Consider the following 16,946-nt stretch of genomic DNA (forward strand, 5'->3'; position numbering starts at 1 on the left):
AACACGCCACAAAAAGTGAGGCTAGAAAAGAAGTTCAGCTCCTACAAATCAGGAGGCAACACCACAAGCACACCATCCGCAGCGTGAGTCCCCACAGCCAAGGTCGCAAGCACCAGGCTGACTTGCTGCGGTGGACGATGCCAATGCCACACACCAGCAAGGCCCACCGAGAGAACAGCGGACCACACAACACACACTTGTGGGAGTGCCACAGCCGTTCAGCGAGCGCGTTGACCTAGCTAATGAATCACCACGCTGGAAAACATAGGATGGCAGGCTAGAAAATTACTTTTTCGCAACCCACCAGACTGATAGGACTATCAAATGATCCCTTCTGCTCCACTACGTAGGCGAGGAAATCTATAAACTCTTTAAACTCTTGTCAAATACAGATGCTTCCAAACACTACAACGCTGCAGTGCGGGCGCACAACGCTCAATTTGATGCACAATGAAACCCAAACTTTGAGCCCTTTAAACTCCATCAAGCCAGGCAGCAAGAAGGAGAATCCAAAGATGCCTTTTACATGCACCTGCACGCACTTGCCAGTACGTGCACAGTGAATTGCCAGCCAAAAGATATAAGAGCACAAATCATCCAAGAATACAGAAACAAAAAACTCAGAGGCCTCATCCTTTGCACGGAACGTTACAGCCTGCCAAGTAGACCAACTCCTGAACCAATTCCGGAGCTCCTCAAAGGATTGGGATGCCAAAAAGCCTACCAATCAAACTAAACATTGGCAAGTCCGTGAAGCCAGTCGCACTTTCTCACCACCGGGTGCAGTTGCATCTGCGACCACTCATCGACGAAGTACTGGACAAGTTGGAGAACCAAGGCATTATTGAAAAAGTATTCGGGCCAACACCATGGGTCTCCCGCATGGTAATCGCAGAAAAACCAAAGCAGCCAGGGAAGATACGCTTCTGTATCGACATGTGCCTGCCCAATCACACCATTTAACGGGAAAGACACATAACGCCCACAATAGAACACATCATTGATGACCATAATGGATCAAGATTGTTTTCCAAATGTGACCTCAATGCAAGATACCACCAACAGCTTCTCTCGGAGGAGAGCAGGTAAATCACCACATTTTCGAGGCACCTAGGGCTGCGCCAGTATAAACAGCGGACCTTTGGCATTTCCTCCACGGACAACGTTTTTCAGGATCCCATCTGGGAGACAGTGTCCGACCTCCAGGGCGTCATGAATGTGAGTGATGGTATCCTAATATACTCAAAGCAGAAAAACACTACAAGCATTTGCAAGCCACACTACGACGCCTATCAGAGCACGACGTCACCTTGCACCAGGAAATATGTTCAATTCTTCAGAAACTCTATTGAGTTCTTCCGCTATGTGTTCAACCAAGATGGGGTGCTAGTCGATCCCTGAAAATCGCAGGCCATACAACAAGCCCCTGCCCAGATGACAGTCTCAGAAGTTTTCTAGGGATGGCCACGTCCTGTGGCAGATTCATCCCCAATCTGGCCACCCTGGGAGCTCTTACCTAGATTGACGTCAACTGGAAGTGGGGTGTCACTGAAGAGAGTGCATTCAAAGCAGTGAAAACAGCCCTATTAAGCAAGACTCACTTGACCTTTGTCGATCCAAAGAAACAGACTGAACTACTAGTTGACACCAGCCCAGTTGGACTAGGTGCCATGCTCACCCAGGAAGCAGAGTAGGGAGGTGGGCTCCACTAGCCCTCGCTAGTAAAGCACTGACACCGACGGAGTCACAATACTTGCAAATCGAGAGAGAAGCCCTAGTGATTAAATGTGCCTGTGGACATTTCTACCTGTTTCTCTGTAGGCGGCCGTTCACAGTTGCAACTGACCACCAACCTCGTACCCCGCTTTTCCATGGTCCTGTTCCCCATTCACTGCCACAGATTGAATGCTAGGCTATCCAAAGGCAGCACTACCACATGGAAGTCATCCACTGACAAGGGTCCAGGAACCCTTCAGACTTCCTCTCATGCCATTCACCATCACCGGCTAGCAAACCTCATGATAACGCTAATGACATTGAAGCCTACATCAACATGGTCTCCAGAAGGGCGTTCCCCCAAGCACTCAGTCTACCAGAAATCCAATATGCCACAATGACAGACTCGGTGCTTGAGAGAGTGCTGAATGTTCTGCAAAGTGGCTCTTACGTGACGCCAATGGATGGCAATTCTTGGAGAGAGAAAGACTCACAAAAATGTGGCAAGTGCAAAATGAATTAAGCGCGACAATGGATGGGCTCATTCTTAGGGTAATACCAGTAAAAGTAATACCAGAACTGGCTCATAGGGGCATCAGGGGAAAGCAAGAATGAAGTCCTGCATGAGAAAGAAAGTCTGGTCTCCAGGGCTTGGGACACCGTCAACGACATCGTAAGACAGTGCCCCTCGTGTCATCTTCCAGTTCTAAAAGAAGTGCCTGCACCCATCATAGAAGAAGAACCATGACCTGCGCCATGGTCACAAGTGAGTATTGACCCAGGAAGTTTCCTGGAAGTGAGAACAACTGTAGTTGTTATCAATGGCTTCTCTAAGAGTGTTAGACTCTGCAGCTTTCTGCAACGTAGCACCAGCATTGGAAAAAGCTTTCACACTCTTTGGCCCACTAAGGAGATAAAGATGGACTATGGAATGCCCTTTCAAGGCTCTGGATTCCACGACCTGCTAGAGCAGTTAAAAATTCAGCATTGCCGAATCATGGCCCAATGGCCGTAAGCAAATGGAAAAGTGGAGCGGTTCATGCGGACACTGAATAAGACCCTCTGAATCTCTGTAGTAGAAGGGACCAATCCTGAAGTCGCACTTCAGAAGTTCCTGAGAGAATACCACGTAACTCCACATTGTAGCACCCAACGCTCTTCGTGGTCACTGATGCTCACTGGCCCCCATCAGGACACGATCCCAGTACATTTTGAGTGGTCTCCCCTACAATAGGACCTGAGGAACGCCCAAGCTCAACGTGTTTGGACCAATGTGGATGCAAGCCTCAAGCAGCATGCCGATTCATGTGTGATCTCGCCAGGTGACAAAGTGCTGCTCAAAGACCGCCAACCAGGATGGAAGTTCCGAACACCCTTTGAACCGGGGGTGTGGACTGTCACTCTGGTAAACGGGACATGATCACAGCCCGTAAAGGAAACAAACTGGTCACGGGGAACATCTCTTTGTTCCAAGAAGTAGATTTCACCCAGTTACATGAAGCAAAGGAGGGAGAGAATGATACAACATGGGGGAGCCCCCCAGGACCAGAAAGCTGAGAGGAAGAAGAAAAAGATGGTAGCTCTGGCAATGAAACCCCCAGCCAGCCAAAGAGCTCAACGCTGAAGCTTACTCCGGAGGTAACCAGAGACTGGAGGAAACGAGAGGACATTCTCAGTAACACCGATATCACCTCCGACCCAACCTGCCACTGAGCCAGAGGCTCAAAGACTTTGCGTGCTGAGTTCATCACCAAGTTGGGAAGGGATGTAATAGTTCACTAAGCCGTCCCCGCAGGGACTATGCCCCTGAAACGCACCTTGTACATCCTCTAGCCAAGCATGGTCAGAGGCTAAATAGTAAAAGGGTGGACACTGCTCAGGGTTTTTTCGGCCTGTATAAGCATACCCCTGCATCGCCGATTTTATGTTTGTGCCTCCTACCGTGACCGTAGGCCTCACTTCACAGGCCCCTTCACCACCAGGACAGCCCCGAGCACAAAAGGGACTTATATCCCACCTTCACTTCTGATTGGTCCATGTGTTTGCCACTTTACTTTTCCTCTGTTTCTGTTGGTTGTAGCCAATTCTCCCTTCGGTGTTCTCTTCTCGGTTTCCAGTAGCCTAACTACTCATTCCCATATTCTTTGTTGGGTAAAACATTTTTTGCTTTTGGTTAAGGCTGCATATCGTTAACTGTTTACATTCTCTTATCTTTCCCTGGCTGCATGCATTTAGAGCATGCTTGTTTGTTTCTTTTGTTGTCTGTGCCATCCCCCCACCACCACCACCCCTCAATTCTGAGCCTAGGGGCACTGTCCTAAAGACCACAAGACTCCTAGGATTCAACATCTGCTCTCGAGCACCATTCCTTCCCCCTTATTTTATATGCAGTTTTATATACAAACGCTACCCGAAGGTATTATTGGCTTGCTTTCACTTGACACAAAGACACATTAATTACTGGAGCGCTTTCAGTTACTTTACAAAAGAACACATACATTTTTGTAGGCACAAAGAGATTAAGGGCCAGATGTAGGTGTCCAAATACCGGTCGGAAACGGCCGAAAATACCGATTTTCGGCCGTTTCCGACCTGTATTTGGACATTGGTATGCAGGGGTTTGAAAAACCTACAGATTCGGTAATTTTACCGAATCTGTAATTTTACAGAATCGGTAAAATTACAGAATCGGTAAATTTACCGATTCTGTAAATTTTACCGATTCGGTAAAATTACCGATCGGTAAAAATACCGAATCTGTAATTTGCTATGTAGGTAGCACTGTTAACAGTGCTACAGGCCATTCAGGATTCGGTATTTACCATGTAATACTATTACATGGTAAATAACAAATTCCTGTGTACATGCACATCTGTGCATGTACACCTGTGCCATGTGGCACACAGACATGCCCTAAGGGCATGTATGTGTGTCACGTGGCACACAAGCCTGAAACAGGAGTGCAACAGGGTGTCAAAGTGACACCCTGTCCCCCTTGTAAAATCGGTAAATTTACCGATTCGGTATTTGCTATCGAATCCTATGGGCTTCAAGGCGCAAGAAAATAGGTCTCAATCCATACGCTCTAGTTTGGGCCAGAGGAGAAGAGGCGTTGTCCAGTGCAAAAGGAGTAACCAAGACATTATCAAGGCAGACAAATTCAGAAATAAAGCAGTCGTGCCAGAACCGATGAACTGACAGCAGACTGTTCTCACCATGCCCATTAAAGAAGGGGCGAAGTACAGAACGTTCTGCTCTGGGCTTTGTTTTGGATTTAGTTGTATGCTCGAATCCGCCCTGCTTGTGCTGGAATGTTTATCTCACATGGTTTTAGTAATTTTAAGTGTAGCCCTGACTCCGTATTTACAAAATGTTACAATACTTTTAATAAAGACACGATTCATAAGAACGTGTCAATCTTGTGATGTCTTTTTGAGCAAATATAACTAACTGCATGATAGAAGGACATGTTCAGGTTGGAATATATCACTATGAAATCCAACATGAAGCATATAATTGCGGTTTACAAGTGCATCCACTACTCTTCCACGGAGAATTTTAAAGATATTAGTCGAACAATCGTTTCTTTTCAGACTGCTCCTTCTCAGAGCAAAAAAACACAAATGTTACTTTGTCTTGTTTTAGACGGGCAAGCATGCCTTGTTGCAAGCACGAAAACAGAAAAGAGCAAATGGGGTTACAATGCTCATATTTCGCACTTCATGACCTGATAATGTCGATGTTTTGTTTTTGTGGACTGGCTCTCCCGATGTTCTCACCTCAGGCTGTTCTTTACGCTGCCCTAATTCTCTTCTCTACACTCCTATAACTTGGATTTGTCTCTCACTGTCCACTATTTCGTACACACAGTATCTTCTCTCTGGCGCCTTACCCACCCACGTTCCACAGTAGATTTTCTGTGTATCCATCCCTTTTCTTTTATCGCACCCACGTCTACTCTCTCGTCCTACCCAGTGTCTTTGGTCAGTCCCGTCCTACCTTTTACACAATTATCTTTCGAAATACATTCTTCTGTCTCTTTATCCTCACCTAATATTTCCTTCTAACCCTGGTCTCTGTGCACTTATCCTTGTACACGTGCCCTCTGGCTTGACTTCTCTCTTTTTCCTAAATTTTCCTAATTGTGTCTATATGTTGCTTTCAATCTCTCTAAACTCACTTTAAAAAGCCAAGAGTTAAGACCTATTGATTTCACTAATGCTTGTTTATATCATTATACTATAAGTACATTTTGTAAAAAGTACAAAGTATTGTATGATGTAAAACTGGCCCTGTGAACAAAATAGAAGTTGTGGCATAGTGTTGGCACCATGGATAAAAAGCTTAGCAGAGCAAGTTCTCTAGCATGGGGAACATTTGTGAATGAGGAATGTTCTTATAAATTAAAATAAACGCCTACTTTAGGGAATTCTAAGTGCTCTTGTTAGGATGTGTGCCTAAGCCCAGCAGGTTCCCACCCACTGACATACCAGTGAAAGGCGCAGTGATTACTGGGAGATGCTGATACAGTTGACCTGCTGATAAGCTGACTCCATGTCTCTTTGGCTCTGGGCTGGACTGATGTGTGGCCAGCTAGTGTGGCCAATGTCTTTCATCTAAGTAAATGGGATTGCCAATGTTATTCCATGGTCCTGCCCGAGTTAGTGAGTCAGCAATGTAACTGGAAGCCCTCATAAAGGCGAACTGTGGATGATTTCCTTTGCCTCCATCAATGACCTTATCAGTATGGTTCAATTGGATCCCAGGAGCCAGGAGATACTGAGGGCCTGATTACGAGTCTGGCGGTCCACTCGTGGTGGTAGCGGTTCAGCCACCGCCGCCCCGGCGGTCAGACTGCCCTATTACGAGTTGGGCGGTCGGATAGCCCTGGGACCGCCAATGCTGCCAGGGAACCGCCATTCCATGCACAAGGTGCGGTGGTCAGGAGGCCACAATATGCTTTACAGGACCCACGCGGTTCCACCAAGCATATTACGAGTTTCCTCCCTGCCGGCGGTGACATAGAGGTTCCTCCTCCATGTCACCCCTGGCAGAGAGGACACAAAGTGGGCCCTATAGGGCCCCATGCCTTCTCCGCTTGTACATGCACACAGAGGGGCATAACTTGTGCCCCCCTGTGTGCATGGACAAACGTTTCTGCATGGCATGGACTTTCCAGTCCATGCCGTGTAGGAACCTTGTGCGGCCTTCCCTTTATGGTGGCTTTTTCAAAGGCACCGCGGCCTCTGAAAGAGGCACCACCCTGGGAACGCCATGACGCCGCCCTCAAGACTACAAATAACTTGTAATCTAACAGGCGGGCGGCCGCAAGTCTCAGCGGTGTTGGGGTGCGGCGGTGGAGTACCACCTGCCCCGCACTGCCAAAATTGGAAATCAATCCCTTAGTGGAGGAATCCGTCTGTAATCCGCACAACCAGATGCCTTAAGCGTCTTCAGTTAAAGGCGTTCAGAACTAGGTGTCTCACCAGTGCTTCAAGATGACAGAGTTTTTTTCATTACCGGTGTGAACTAACTGAGGCACTATGTATTTTTTTTTATCTCTTCTCTAAGGAGTACTGGAGGCCAAAAACAGATGGCAAGTCCCCTAGTCTGGTCCTTGGAGGAGGGAAACATCAAGGTGGCACAGCAGCACTGTGGAGAAAAACTTACTGCATTGGTAGATCTGGGATTTGCAGCCTTTATAGGGCTTCTTTAGAGTGGAACAGCAAGAGCATAACTTGGTTTGTTCGCACCTCCTTGGTCCTTTATTTAACAGAACTCATGCCTCCTCATGACTCATGCCTCCTTAAATGTGAAAGATGTGAAGAAGCACACCACTTGCTCTCTACTCTGCTCTGTTGGATGTAACCCAAGCATCCACCTTGGGAGCTGATGGCTACTAACAAGGAGGAAATTGGTTGTAAGATGGTCTAGTAGAGGTGGGCTGTGCTCTCACACCAAGGAACAGTGGCACCTACAACCCATCAATAATCAATTAAGAAGATAGTTATTAGCCTGCCTTTATACAACACATCGATCCATACTGGAAATACAGATACTTTTCTTCGTAAAGAGTTGAAATATTAAGTTTGATTAATGAAACCACTATCAAAAAGGTTGAGGCCTCACAGGTCAACTAATTTAGCCTCTGTCTCTTGAATAGAGAAAGATTAAAAAAGAGACCTCATGCTCAGGCAGATCAAGTCTCAAGCACAACAGCTCCATATGGTAGAAGCCTAGTAACCTCTATCACAATAGCTCTCCAATTGAAGTCACAATGATCAGAGAAGAAATCCATTGAAATTCTGTAACATTTTCTGACCCAGTAAATAATTAGAATGGAATTAATTAATTGACATCTCAAGTCAACTATGCACACTCAGATTCTATTTTGCACATATCGACCAATGAAAGTGATGTAGTCCTTCTATAATCTATTGGTTCCACAGTATCCTCAACACTCATAGTGTCAACATCTATAAGCTTAGCTGGATATGTTTTCTGAACTTTCCATAACATGGCCTTGAAACAGGCTTTATAGACCACCTGGCACTAAGGACAAGCAACCCCATACAGAAAACCAGTTGGACCATAACTATCTCACAACCCACTAAGCACTACTTGAATCAGATGTATTCAGGATAATGCTCAATGCTATGATATAAAGATGATCAGTGGCACCCAAAGACTCTTTCTTTCAATAAAGGCACACTCAAGATGCTAGAGAACCAGAGACATATTTTAAAGACTTATTTTGAAAGTTGAAATCCTATCCTCAAGCATAAAATATGAATAGAAATTATTATAAAAATCAACACAATAGTGGCAGTGATATTTACCAAAAGAGTGAACAGTAAGTAGTATTGTAACATAGTGGTACTCTCATAAGACTTTATTTATATTAATGTCTGAAACCCCACTCTTATCCCTTTGGCAAACTAAACTAAATTTAGCATCAAAAGAAAAGGGGCCTAATTCGAATTTCAAAGACGGTTTACACCTGCGTAACTCTTACAAACGATAGGACCAATGTTCAGCAAAATAGCAGCATCTGATATTCTCGTCTGCGTTTCCGGGCAGGCTGATAAATTTAGAGAGGGAAGGCTAAATGTGCCTCCTGGCAGTCTTTAGCAAAAGAAGGTAATATGGTTCTGTATGGCCTTTGTCTTGGGTCTCTGGCACGAAGTTCCTCTCTCTCTCCTGACACTCTATTCTTAGAACATATAATGTATCTCATCATTGTTGAACCTTTCAGAATAAACAGCAGAAAAGGTCTTGGCACCATTTTGCTTACTTATAGTCTGTGTAATCATGCATATTGTTTAAAAACGCTAAACAAGAAATGAAGTCATCAACTTATATGAAACCTTGTTCTTTACTTAATACAGGCACTGGAATATAGATTTAAACTCATGCAAAATAACATGAATATATTCAAGGATAAATCCTTCCTGTTACAGTGAATAATGAAATGAATAGAAGTGCATTTTATATTTGCCACTTATAACTAAATAACTAACATATATAATTCAAGAAAGGGGATTCCTAACAGGAAAAATATTTATGATAATTATGACGAGACAAGACTTCATTTTTAATTGCTCAAACAGAAAATCTGCCAAAAAAAAAGCTAATCACTATCCTATTTTCCAAAACTCCAGTTCACTAAAATCTAGTAAAGACAATCCCACTGTGAACTCCCAAACTGTCTGACAGATTGGTCAAGATATATCGAGCAATAGCTAATGAAATAAAACATTGTTCGACTATAAGTATTCAGCAAAGTGTCATAGTCTGTTAAACCAAAAAGGCTAACTTTGGGAGATAGAGGTTACTGAAGCCCAAATTGTTTACTTAAAATGCACAAAATATCAAGCCAAAGTCCATAGCTGGAGACATGCCATGAATATGTGCTTCCACTCTCCAGTGGTAATACTCAAACAAAGTAGACAAGTTAGGGATAACCTGTGACACAACATATTCAGCTTTTGAGGAATGAAACAAATCATCAACTCTAAAGAAGAACATCAGATGGAAATTGGAATTGGGTATCACCGTACAGGAAATCCTATTCATTATGAAGAAGTCGGTGTCCTCAAGTCAAGTGAAATCTACTCTCTTATCTAAACTCACTTGAACCCTGTATTTAACTTGTATTTCTATGTGTGCTCTCATTGAACTGTTTGTTTCCTATATACGCCTGTAAAGCGCTCTGATACCCGCAAGGGTCTTGTTTGCGCTATATAAAACCTTCAAAATAAATAAGTAATAAAATAAGTCAAGGCTGGCTGACTTGGACCTTTTTGATTTAATATGATGTGGTCTATGTACTGAATTCTCACACAATGCAGAGCAGCAGCCAAAAATACTGCACTGTGTAGCATGATGAGAAAGCAGGACAGCACCAAATCTACAGAGATATGGCTCTCTCTCTCCTCCTCACTACCTAGGGCCGGCGCACAATAAGGCTATCGAGCGTCACGCACAGACCTTTGCACCATAGTGTAATTCTAGCATATGTTTTGTGCTTGGAATGGACGCTTCCAGTCAGCCCTTAATTGGAGCTGGCGGTTGCCGGTGGGGGCCACCGGAACTCATTTTTGGTGAACTGCACTTATTTTTCCGCCTTAGAAATTTACTGAGACAAGATAAGGAAAAACATACAGACGAGAAAGATGGGAAAGAGAAAGACAGAAAAACTTAATCAGGGAATAAAGCAGAAGCCTGCAAGAATGGGATAAAGGGACAGGGAGTGTCTGATAGTGAATTAAAGGGTATAAAGTGGATTTAAGACTTGTCAGCCTTGGTATTCAGAGAGGTAACATTTAATTACACCAGCACTCATTCTTTTAACACATTAAGCACTACTTCCAGTGCAAAATACTACGCTTCCAGTAACGTTAAAATATTTCCTACTACTAATGCTACGTTTGTTTGACTCAATGATTAAGAAGCAAGTAAATGTGTACACTTATCTTATTTCTTTTTAGTATATCTTTTTTGTACTTTTATATTTGCATACATTCAATTGAAAAAAAAGAAAAGAAAAGAAATGCCCATTTCAAAAGCCAGGATAAAATCGAAATGTTTGCTTTCAATTGCAGAACTATTTTATATTAGCATGCTCAGATATTAACACTAGCAATCTTAGTTAAAATGTACCATACTCATTTGGGTAGAGTGCCTATATGTTCAGTCTGCATGCCAAGGGTTTAAAACCTGGCTTGTTGGCGTCGCTCTTTCATTCTATCAAGATTGATAATTAGTGCCACTGAGTTGGTCATTCATACTGTGGTGCAAGCACTGCATAAAAAAGAGTTATAATCATCTTGGCCAAATATGTAACCATTTCATTACAACAAAGAATGGTAAGAATGGCATACCTTTTTTTTCTTGCTTACCTTAAGCTCCAGCATTGTGATGACTGAAACCCACCAGAAAGGAAAATAGAATACATTGAAGTAAAGCATCATCTGCAGTGGGAGACTTGATTCCAGCTCATGGCCTAAAAAGAAGAGACCGAATTGAAAAAGAAATTAAAGTTACTACTTAAAGGCATTCTCTCATATACCACTGTCATAGTGAATAAACACATTTCATACAGTAGTAGTTCCTTTCAAGTACAATGGAAGGACCAGGAAAATGGCCAGACTAATCAGTGGATTTCTAGGTCTGGCTAGCAACAGCTAAAGTTCATATAATAAAAAAGAATTCAAAAGAAATATAGGTACAAGGGATTTTACTCCGACTCTTTGTTAATTTCTTAACGGAATGGCTGCAGATGTTTTAGCACACCTATGAAGTAGTTCAATTGCTCATATCTGATGGAGACATTGTTAACAAAGAATCCATGTAAAACACAACAGGGATATCTTTTATCAGCCCATCACTCGGATAGCTACAGAGGAAGTGGTTTTTCATTGTACACTCTATACCAAATGCAATAGGTTAAGGTGTTACATTGTGAACTGTGACAAATGAAATAGAAAGGACTTTTAAATTGTGACCGACATTACGAATACCATAAAAAGGACAAATTAACATTTGAAAGCCTGAGCGACAAATGTATATAGTAAAAGCCCATATAAATTCACAAATCTCCGTTGAAGTCAATTTTCTTTTTATTCCAAGTTCAAAGCATCCTCAGTGACCACAGTTCTTGATATATGTTGTACAAGCCACAGGATTGCCACAGGATTGCCCACATGTGTTTCGTCTATTAGGCAAATCAGCCACAGACTTCGTCAGGGCTAAAACAGATATAAGGTAGCTTTAGTGTATTTTAAACCACCCTACATTCGCACAGTTGATAAATCACATTAAACCAACTCATAGGTTAAGTTAATCATGAATGTGCGAGAATTACCCTAAAATAGCAGAAAGCCAAAATTCCATAGTAGCAGGATTAATATCTGGCTCAACATTTAGTCAGAGACAGGTCCAGAATGGAGGACAAAATATAGATAAAGCACACCCTTATTGTGTATACGTGTTCGCAAAGACAAGATGTGAACAGATATAGTGAGAGAAAAAATAATTAAAACCATAATCACCACACCGCATAGTGAATAGAATCTAGGCTCTACAGACTTACCATGAACCCAAAATATCCTTAGAGCCTGTGTTAATGTCTTAAAGCGAGATATTAGCCTCAATAGGCCAGGTTCCTTAAAGTAAAGAGCAAAAGCTATCAAACCACAATGATGAGCGAAACGAAGGACTATCATTAATGCAGAAACTCACTCCATAGTATTACAGTTGCAACTTATCCATGTTAAAATTCATGAATGTCTTAGTTAAAAACTTCAGTCCCTTAGGAAAGCACTTAACACAAACACCTGAGTGAAACAAGCTATACTGTGTGTATCAATACACCCAAAAAATTCATACATATATATATATATATATATATATATATATATATATATATATATATATATATATATATATATATATTATAAGGTTCACAGTTTACCCAAGGTACAGGGTGCACTCACAGACAGCGCGTTCAAGTTCTGGGGGAGAACCAAGGCACCACTTGCATCAGCAGAGCCTGACGCGTTTCAGGAATCCTCCCTTTATCAAAGGCTTTTCTGCTCCAAAATGCTCGCCAAACATGCAGACACCAGTCTTTTGTCCCTTTCTTTAATCATCACATCCAATCTCAGGTGAGTATCAGCGTTGAATTATGGGACTGGTAGTCTGTTCCAAATAATACCCCAGTGGGCTGGATGGCGAACCTTAAGGAAAATAAAACAACAGTCAAAGTGAGCCTTTCTTGTACCCTGTACCTTGGGTAAACTGTGAACCTTAAAATATGCGGCCGACCCGGCCGAGGGTGCACCGCCGCGAACTGTTTGGCGGTTCCACTGCTGGTCCTTGGATCGGCGCCTTGGAACATTCTGGCGTTACTTTGAAAGGAGGAGTTACAAGAAAGGCTCCCTTTGACTGTTGTTTTATTTTCCTTAAGGTTCGCCATCCAGCCCACTGGGGTATTATTTGGAACAGACTACCAGTCCCATAATTCAACGCTGATACTTACCTGAGATTGGATGTGATGATTAAAGAAAGGGACAAAAGACTGGTGTCTGCATGTTTGGCGAGCATTTTGGAGCAGAAAAGCCTTTGATAAAGGGAGGATTCCTGAAACGCGTCAGGCTCTGCTGATGCAAGTGGTGCCTTGGTTCTCCCCCAGAACTTGAACGCGCTGTCTGTGAGTGCACCCTGTACCTTGGGTAAACTGTGAACCTTATAATATATATATATATATATATATATATATATATTATATATATATATATATAGATACATACATACATACATACATATATATATATATATATATATATATATATATATATATATATTAATCTATCAAAATTTGAAGTTGACAGAAAGGCAATAACGTCAAAATAAACCACCCTATATATGTGGGCGTCCTAAGGCCAACCCATAATGAGGTGCCATTCAAATTGCAGAAAGACATAAAGTAAGTTGTTCCATATAGACATAACACTAACGTCTATAATTGTTCTAATGAGGTAAATTACCTTGTATCAGCAATGTAGCGTGATGTGAAACTTAATATTTCATTTTCCACGATCCACGAATACAGAAGGACAAAGTTCCTAATCTAAGGGGGAATCAAATACAGTATATGTTTATCAGCTGAAGGCGGTCCCACTTACATAACAAATACAATCAAAATTCTAAGTGCCGCAATCTACACGAGGGAAATACACAATAAGTAGTGTAAATCAGATACGAGGCCGATCTATAATATTGGAGTATTCTATCTGGCTAAATATTAAAAAATTAATGGACTTCTCAATATTGCATAGCATATTAAAATTACCTCAAGTTAACATTGCCGCATCACGGAGAATAATCAAATTAAGAAAACCTTCACAAATCATACAGGGTTGTAGTAAACCAAAAAGATCCTAAGGGATAAAGAGAAGATTTATGTTTAGCCTCTCTACTCAGAGCAAACAATAGTAATGTTAAGCACAATAGTTACATATTTATAACGGGGAAACAATAAAGTTGAGTAACCCCGATTGATACATATTCCTAGCATGTTACTAGATATCAAGGACTAATCCATGATACAATAAAGTTAAATAGGACATCCAGGGGTCTATATCTTGGTTATTTACCTTAAATCGAAACACATCAACAAGTTAACAAACACGAGTCCTCTTTGGCGTCTAGCACAACCGCCATATTGGAGTGGCTTTATATACCCACATTGGAGTCATTGAAATAGACGATGGCAAGCAAGATACACTAAACCGTCAACCTGCAAATTCCACTAGGGTGGATGTATAGACATAAACAACGACCAGCCGTGTCCCACAGCCAGCTCCGCATAACAACCATTGCTCAGATTAGCCGCCATATTGCAATATCACAAATGAACGTAGATATAAACCATACCTATAACACGATCATTTCTACGAGAGCGGCCTCAAATAGTAAAAGTCTCAATCTTCCACTCAATTAAAACAGATTTAAATATAAAGAACAATTATTGATAAACGTCACATGAGTTTGTATTCCATTATAGCACAGAAAAGAACTAACATATATATATATCGCTAACTATGTGCACTCAGAGATAAGTAAATAAACATCTTGAATGCAAATGAAATAGATAAACAAGGAGATCACAAACTAAAGAAATATGGGACCTACTTAAGGAACAAAAGCCTGATAATTGCCTCTTTACGGAAACATGGCTTAACCAAGAGGCTACACCAACACTGGCCATAGCATTCCCTGATGAATATGTGGTCACTAGATTGGACAGGCCCGACAAACGAGGAGGGGGCGTGTAGCTATTGCTACACGCCACCCTTATTAAACTAGGACATTAGACAGGGTGTCCTCTGCGAATATGGAGCTCCTAATATTTAGAGTGGAACAGCTTCAGGCCATCGAATGGACAGGGGCCTTAGTATATCGTCCCCCGGGAGGCAGCAACAAGGAATTCCTGACTGCACTTCTGGACAGACTGGTGCCGTATGTCCTGAAGGCTAAGAAATTTCTACTAATAGGTGACCTAAATCACCATTTAGAGCTGCCCTCCAACTCAGATACAGCTAGCCTCATCACCTCAATGGAATCCTTAGAGTTACTGCTAAGGGTTACCGATTCCACTCATAGGGCAGGACATGCATTATGCCATCTTTTCCAACATGGGCGATCTGGTGGTTGAACCTCCCAAACTCCTTCATTGGACTGACCACCTGGCTTTAAGCTTTTCATTTCCATCTTCACACCTAGTAACTCGGATCAGTAGCCAGAAAAACATGCGTCGACCATGGGCAAGATTAACCTCTCTAGCCTTTGATCAGGCGTTCATCGCTCCTTCACTGGACGAGGACGCAGACCCTAATTCTGCATAGGAGGGACTAGCTGGAGCCATTCAGGGAGCCCTAGACATCATAGCCCCGCTGAAAAGAGCCACTATGCAGGATAGGTCAACCCCTGCCCCTTGGTATTCGGACACCCTGAGGAGGGAAAAATCTTTATGCAGGGCCCTAGAGAGGAGGTGGAGGAAAACTAAGGAGATATCAGATAGATTAGCATATCGGACATCTCACAGAGCCTACCTAAACAGCTGTAAAACAGCAAGAAGGACACATTTGGGTGTCCGTATAGAGGAGGCGGATAATTCCACCTGGGAACTTTACAGGATCCTGAAGGTATTCACAAACCCCAAGGTTGGTAAGGAAGCCCCCCCCCCACCCAGGATAGATGTGATGACATTGCCAGGTACTTTACTAGTAAAATCGATCTGATCTACCAGTCCTTTGGATCGACATTACACGATCTAGAGGAGGAACACCTGCCTGGTAACAGACCACAAGAGCCGGCCTTCTAAGGGCTGGATACCTTTTCCAAGGTAACCAGAGAGCAGGTAGAGCCACTTTTAAGCCATGTAAAATCTGGTTCGCCACTAGATCCGGCCCCTCCAACCGTTATGGCAACTCTCAGCACGGTCCTGGCAGAGGCTCTTTTTAAGATATACAACATCTCACTGGAGTCGGCGATCTTTCCCAATGAATGGAAGAGTGCACGGGTAAAGCCACTCCTGAAAAAGGTGGCAGTAGACCCGAACAATCTACATAACTATAGGCCAATCTCTCTTCTCCCCTGCTGTTCGAAGGTTTTAGAAACGCTGGTTAACCAACAACTTTCCAACTACCTGGAACAGCATAATCTCTTAGATCCCTCTCAGTCGGGGTTTCGTGCATCACACAGCACGGAGACGGCACTGTTGGAGGTGACAGATACTTTAAGGATGACCCTGGATAGTGGGACCCCAGCAATCCTTGTCCTCCTCGACCTGTCAGCAGCATTTGATACCATCTCACACATGACGCTGCTAGGCAGACTGAGCGTGATGGGGGTGCAGGGTAGGGCCCTCAAGTGGATTCACAGCTTCCTCTCAGGGCGCACCCAGAGTATCCAGCTAGATACATTTATATCACAAACTATCAAGATAGACAAGGGCGTACCACAGGGATCGGTGCTTAGCCCGCCCCTGTTCAATATATACGTGACCCCATTGGCCGATATCATCAGGGGCCATGGTTTTCAAACGATATCATATGCGGACGATACGCAGCTAATCGTCCCGATTGGGGAGGATGTTATCTCCACCCAATCAAGGTTCAGGAGCTGCATGTCCAGCATTGCTACCTGGATGAGAAAAAACTTTT

At 42.9% G+C, this 16,946-nt stretch overlaps 1 protein-coding gene across 1 annotated transcript in view; it reads right to left on the reverse strand.

Annotated features, from left to right (window-relative positions):
* Positions 1-16,946, reverse strand: part of LOC144791234 (transmembrane protein 17B-like) — a 422,992-nt gene that overhangs the window by 304,004 nt on the left and 102,042 nt on the right. Inside the window, exon 2 of the mRNA XM_078665886.1 lies at positions 11,118-11,221. Within this exon, the coding sequence (XP_078522012.1) occupies positions 11,118-11,221 (104 nt within the window). The remainder of the gene's footprint in view (positions 1-11,117; positions 11,222-16,946) is intronic.

Source organism: Lissotriton helveticus, chromosome 11, assembly GCF_964261635.1.
Source record: "Lissotriton helveticus chromosome 11, aLisHel1.1, whole genome shotgun sequence".
Classification (NCBI taxonomy): domain Eukaryota; kingdom Metazoa; phylum Chordata; class Amphibia; order Caudata; family Salamandridae; genus Lissotriton; species Lissotriton helveticus.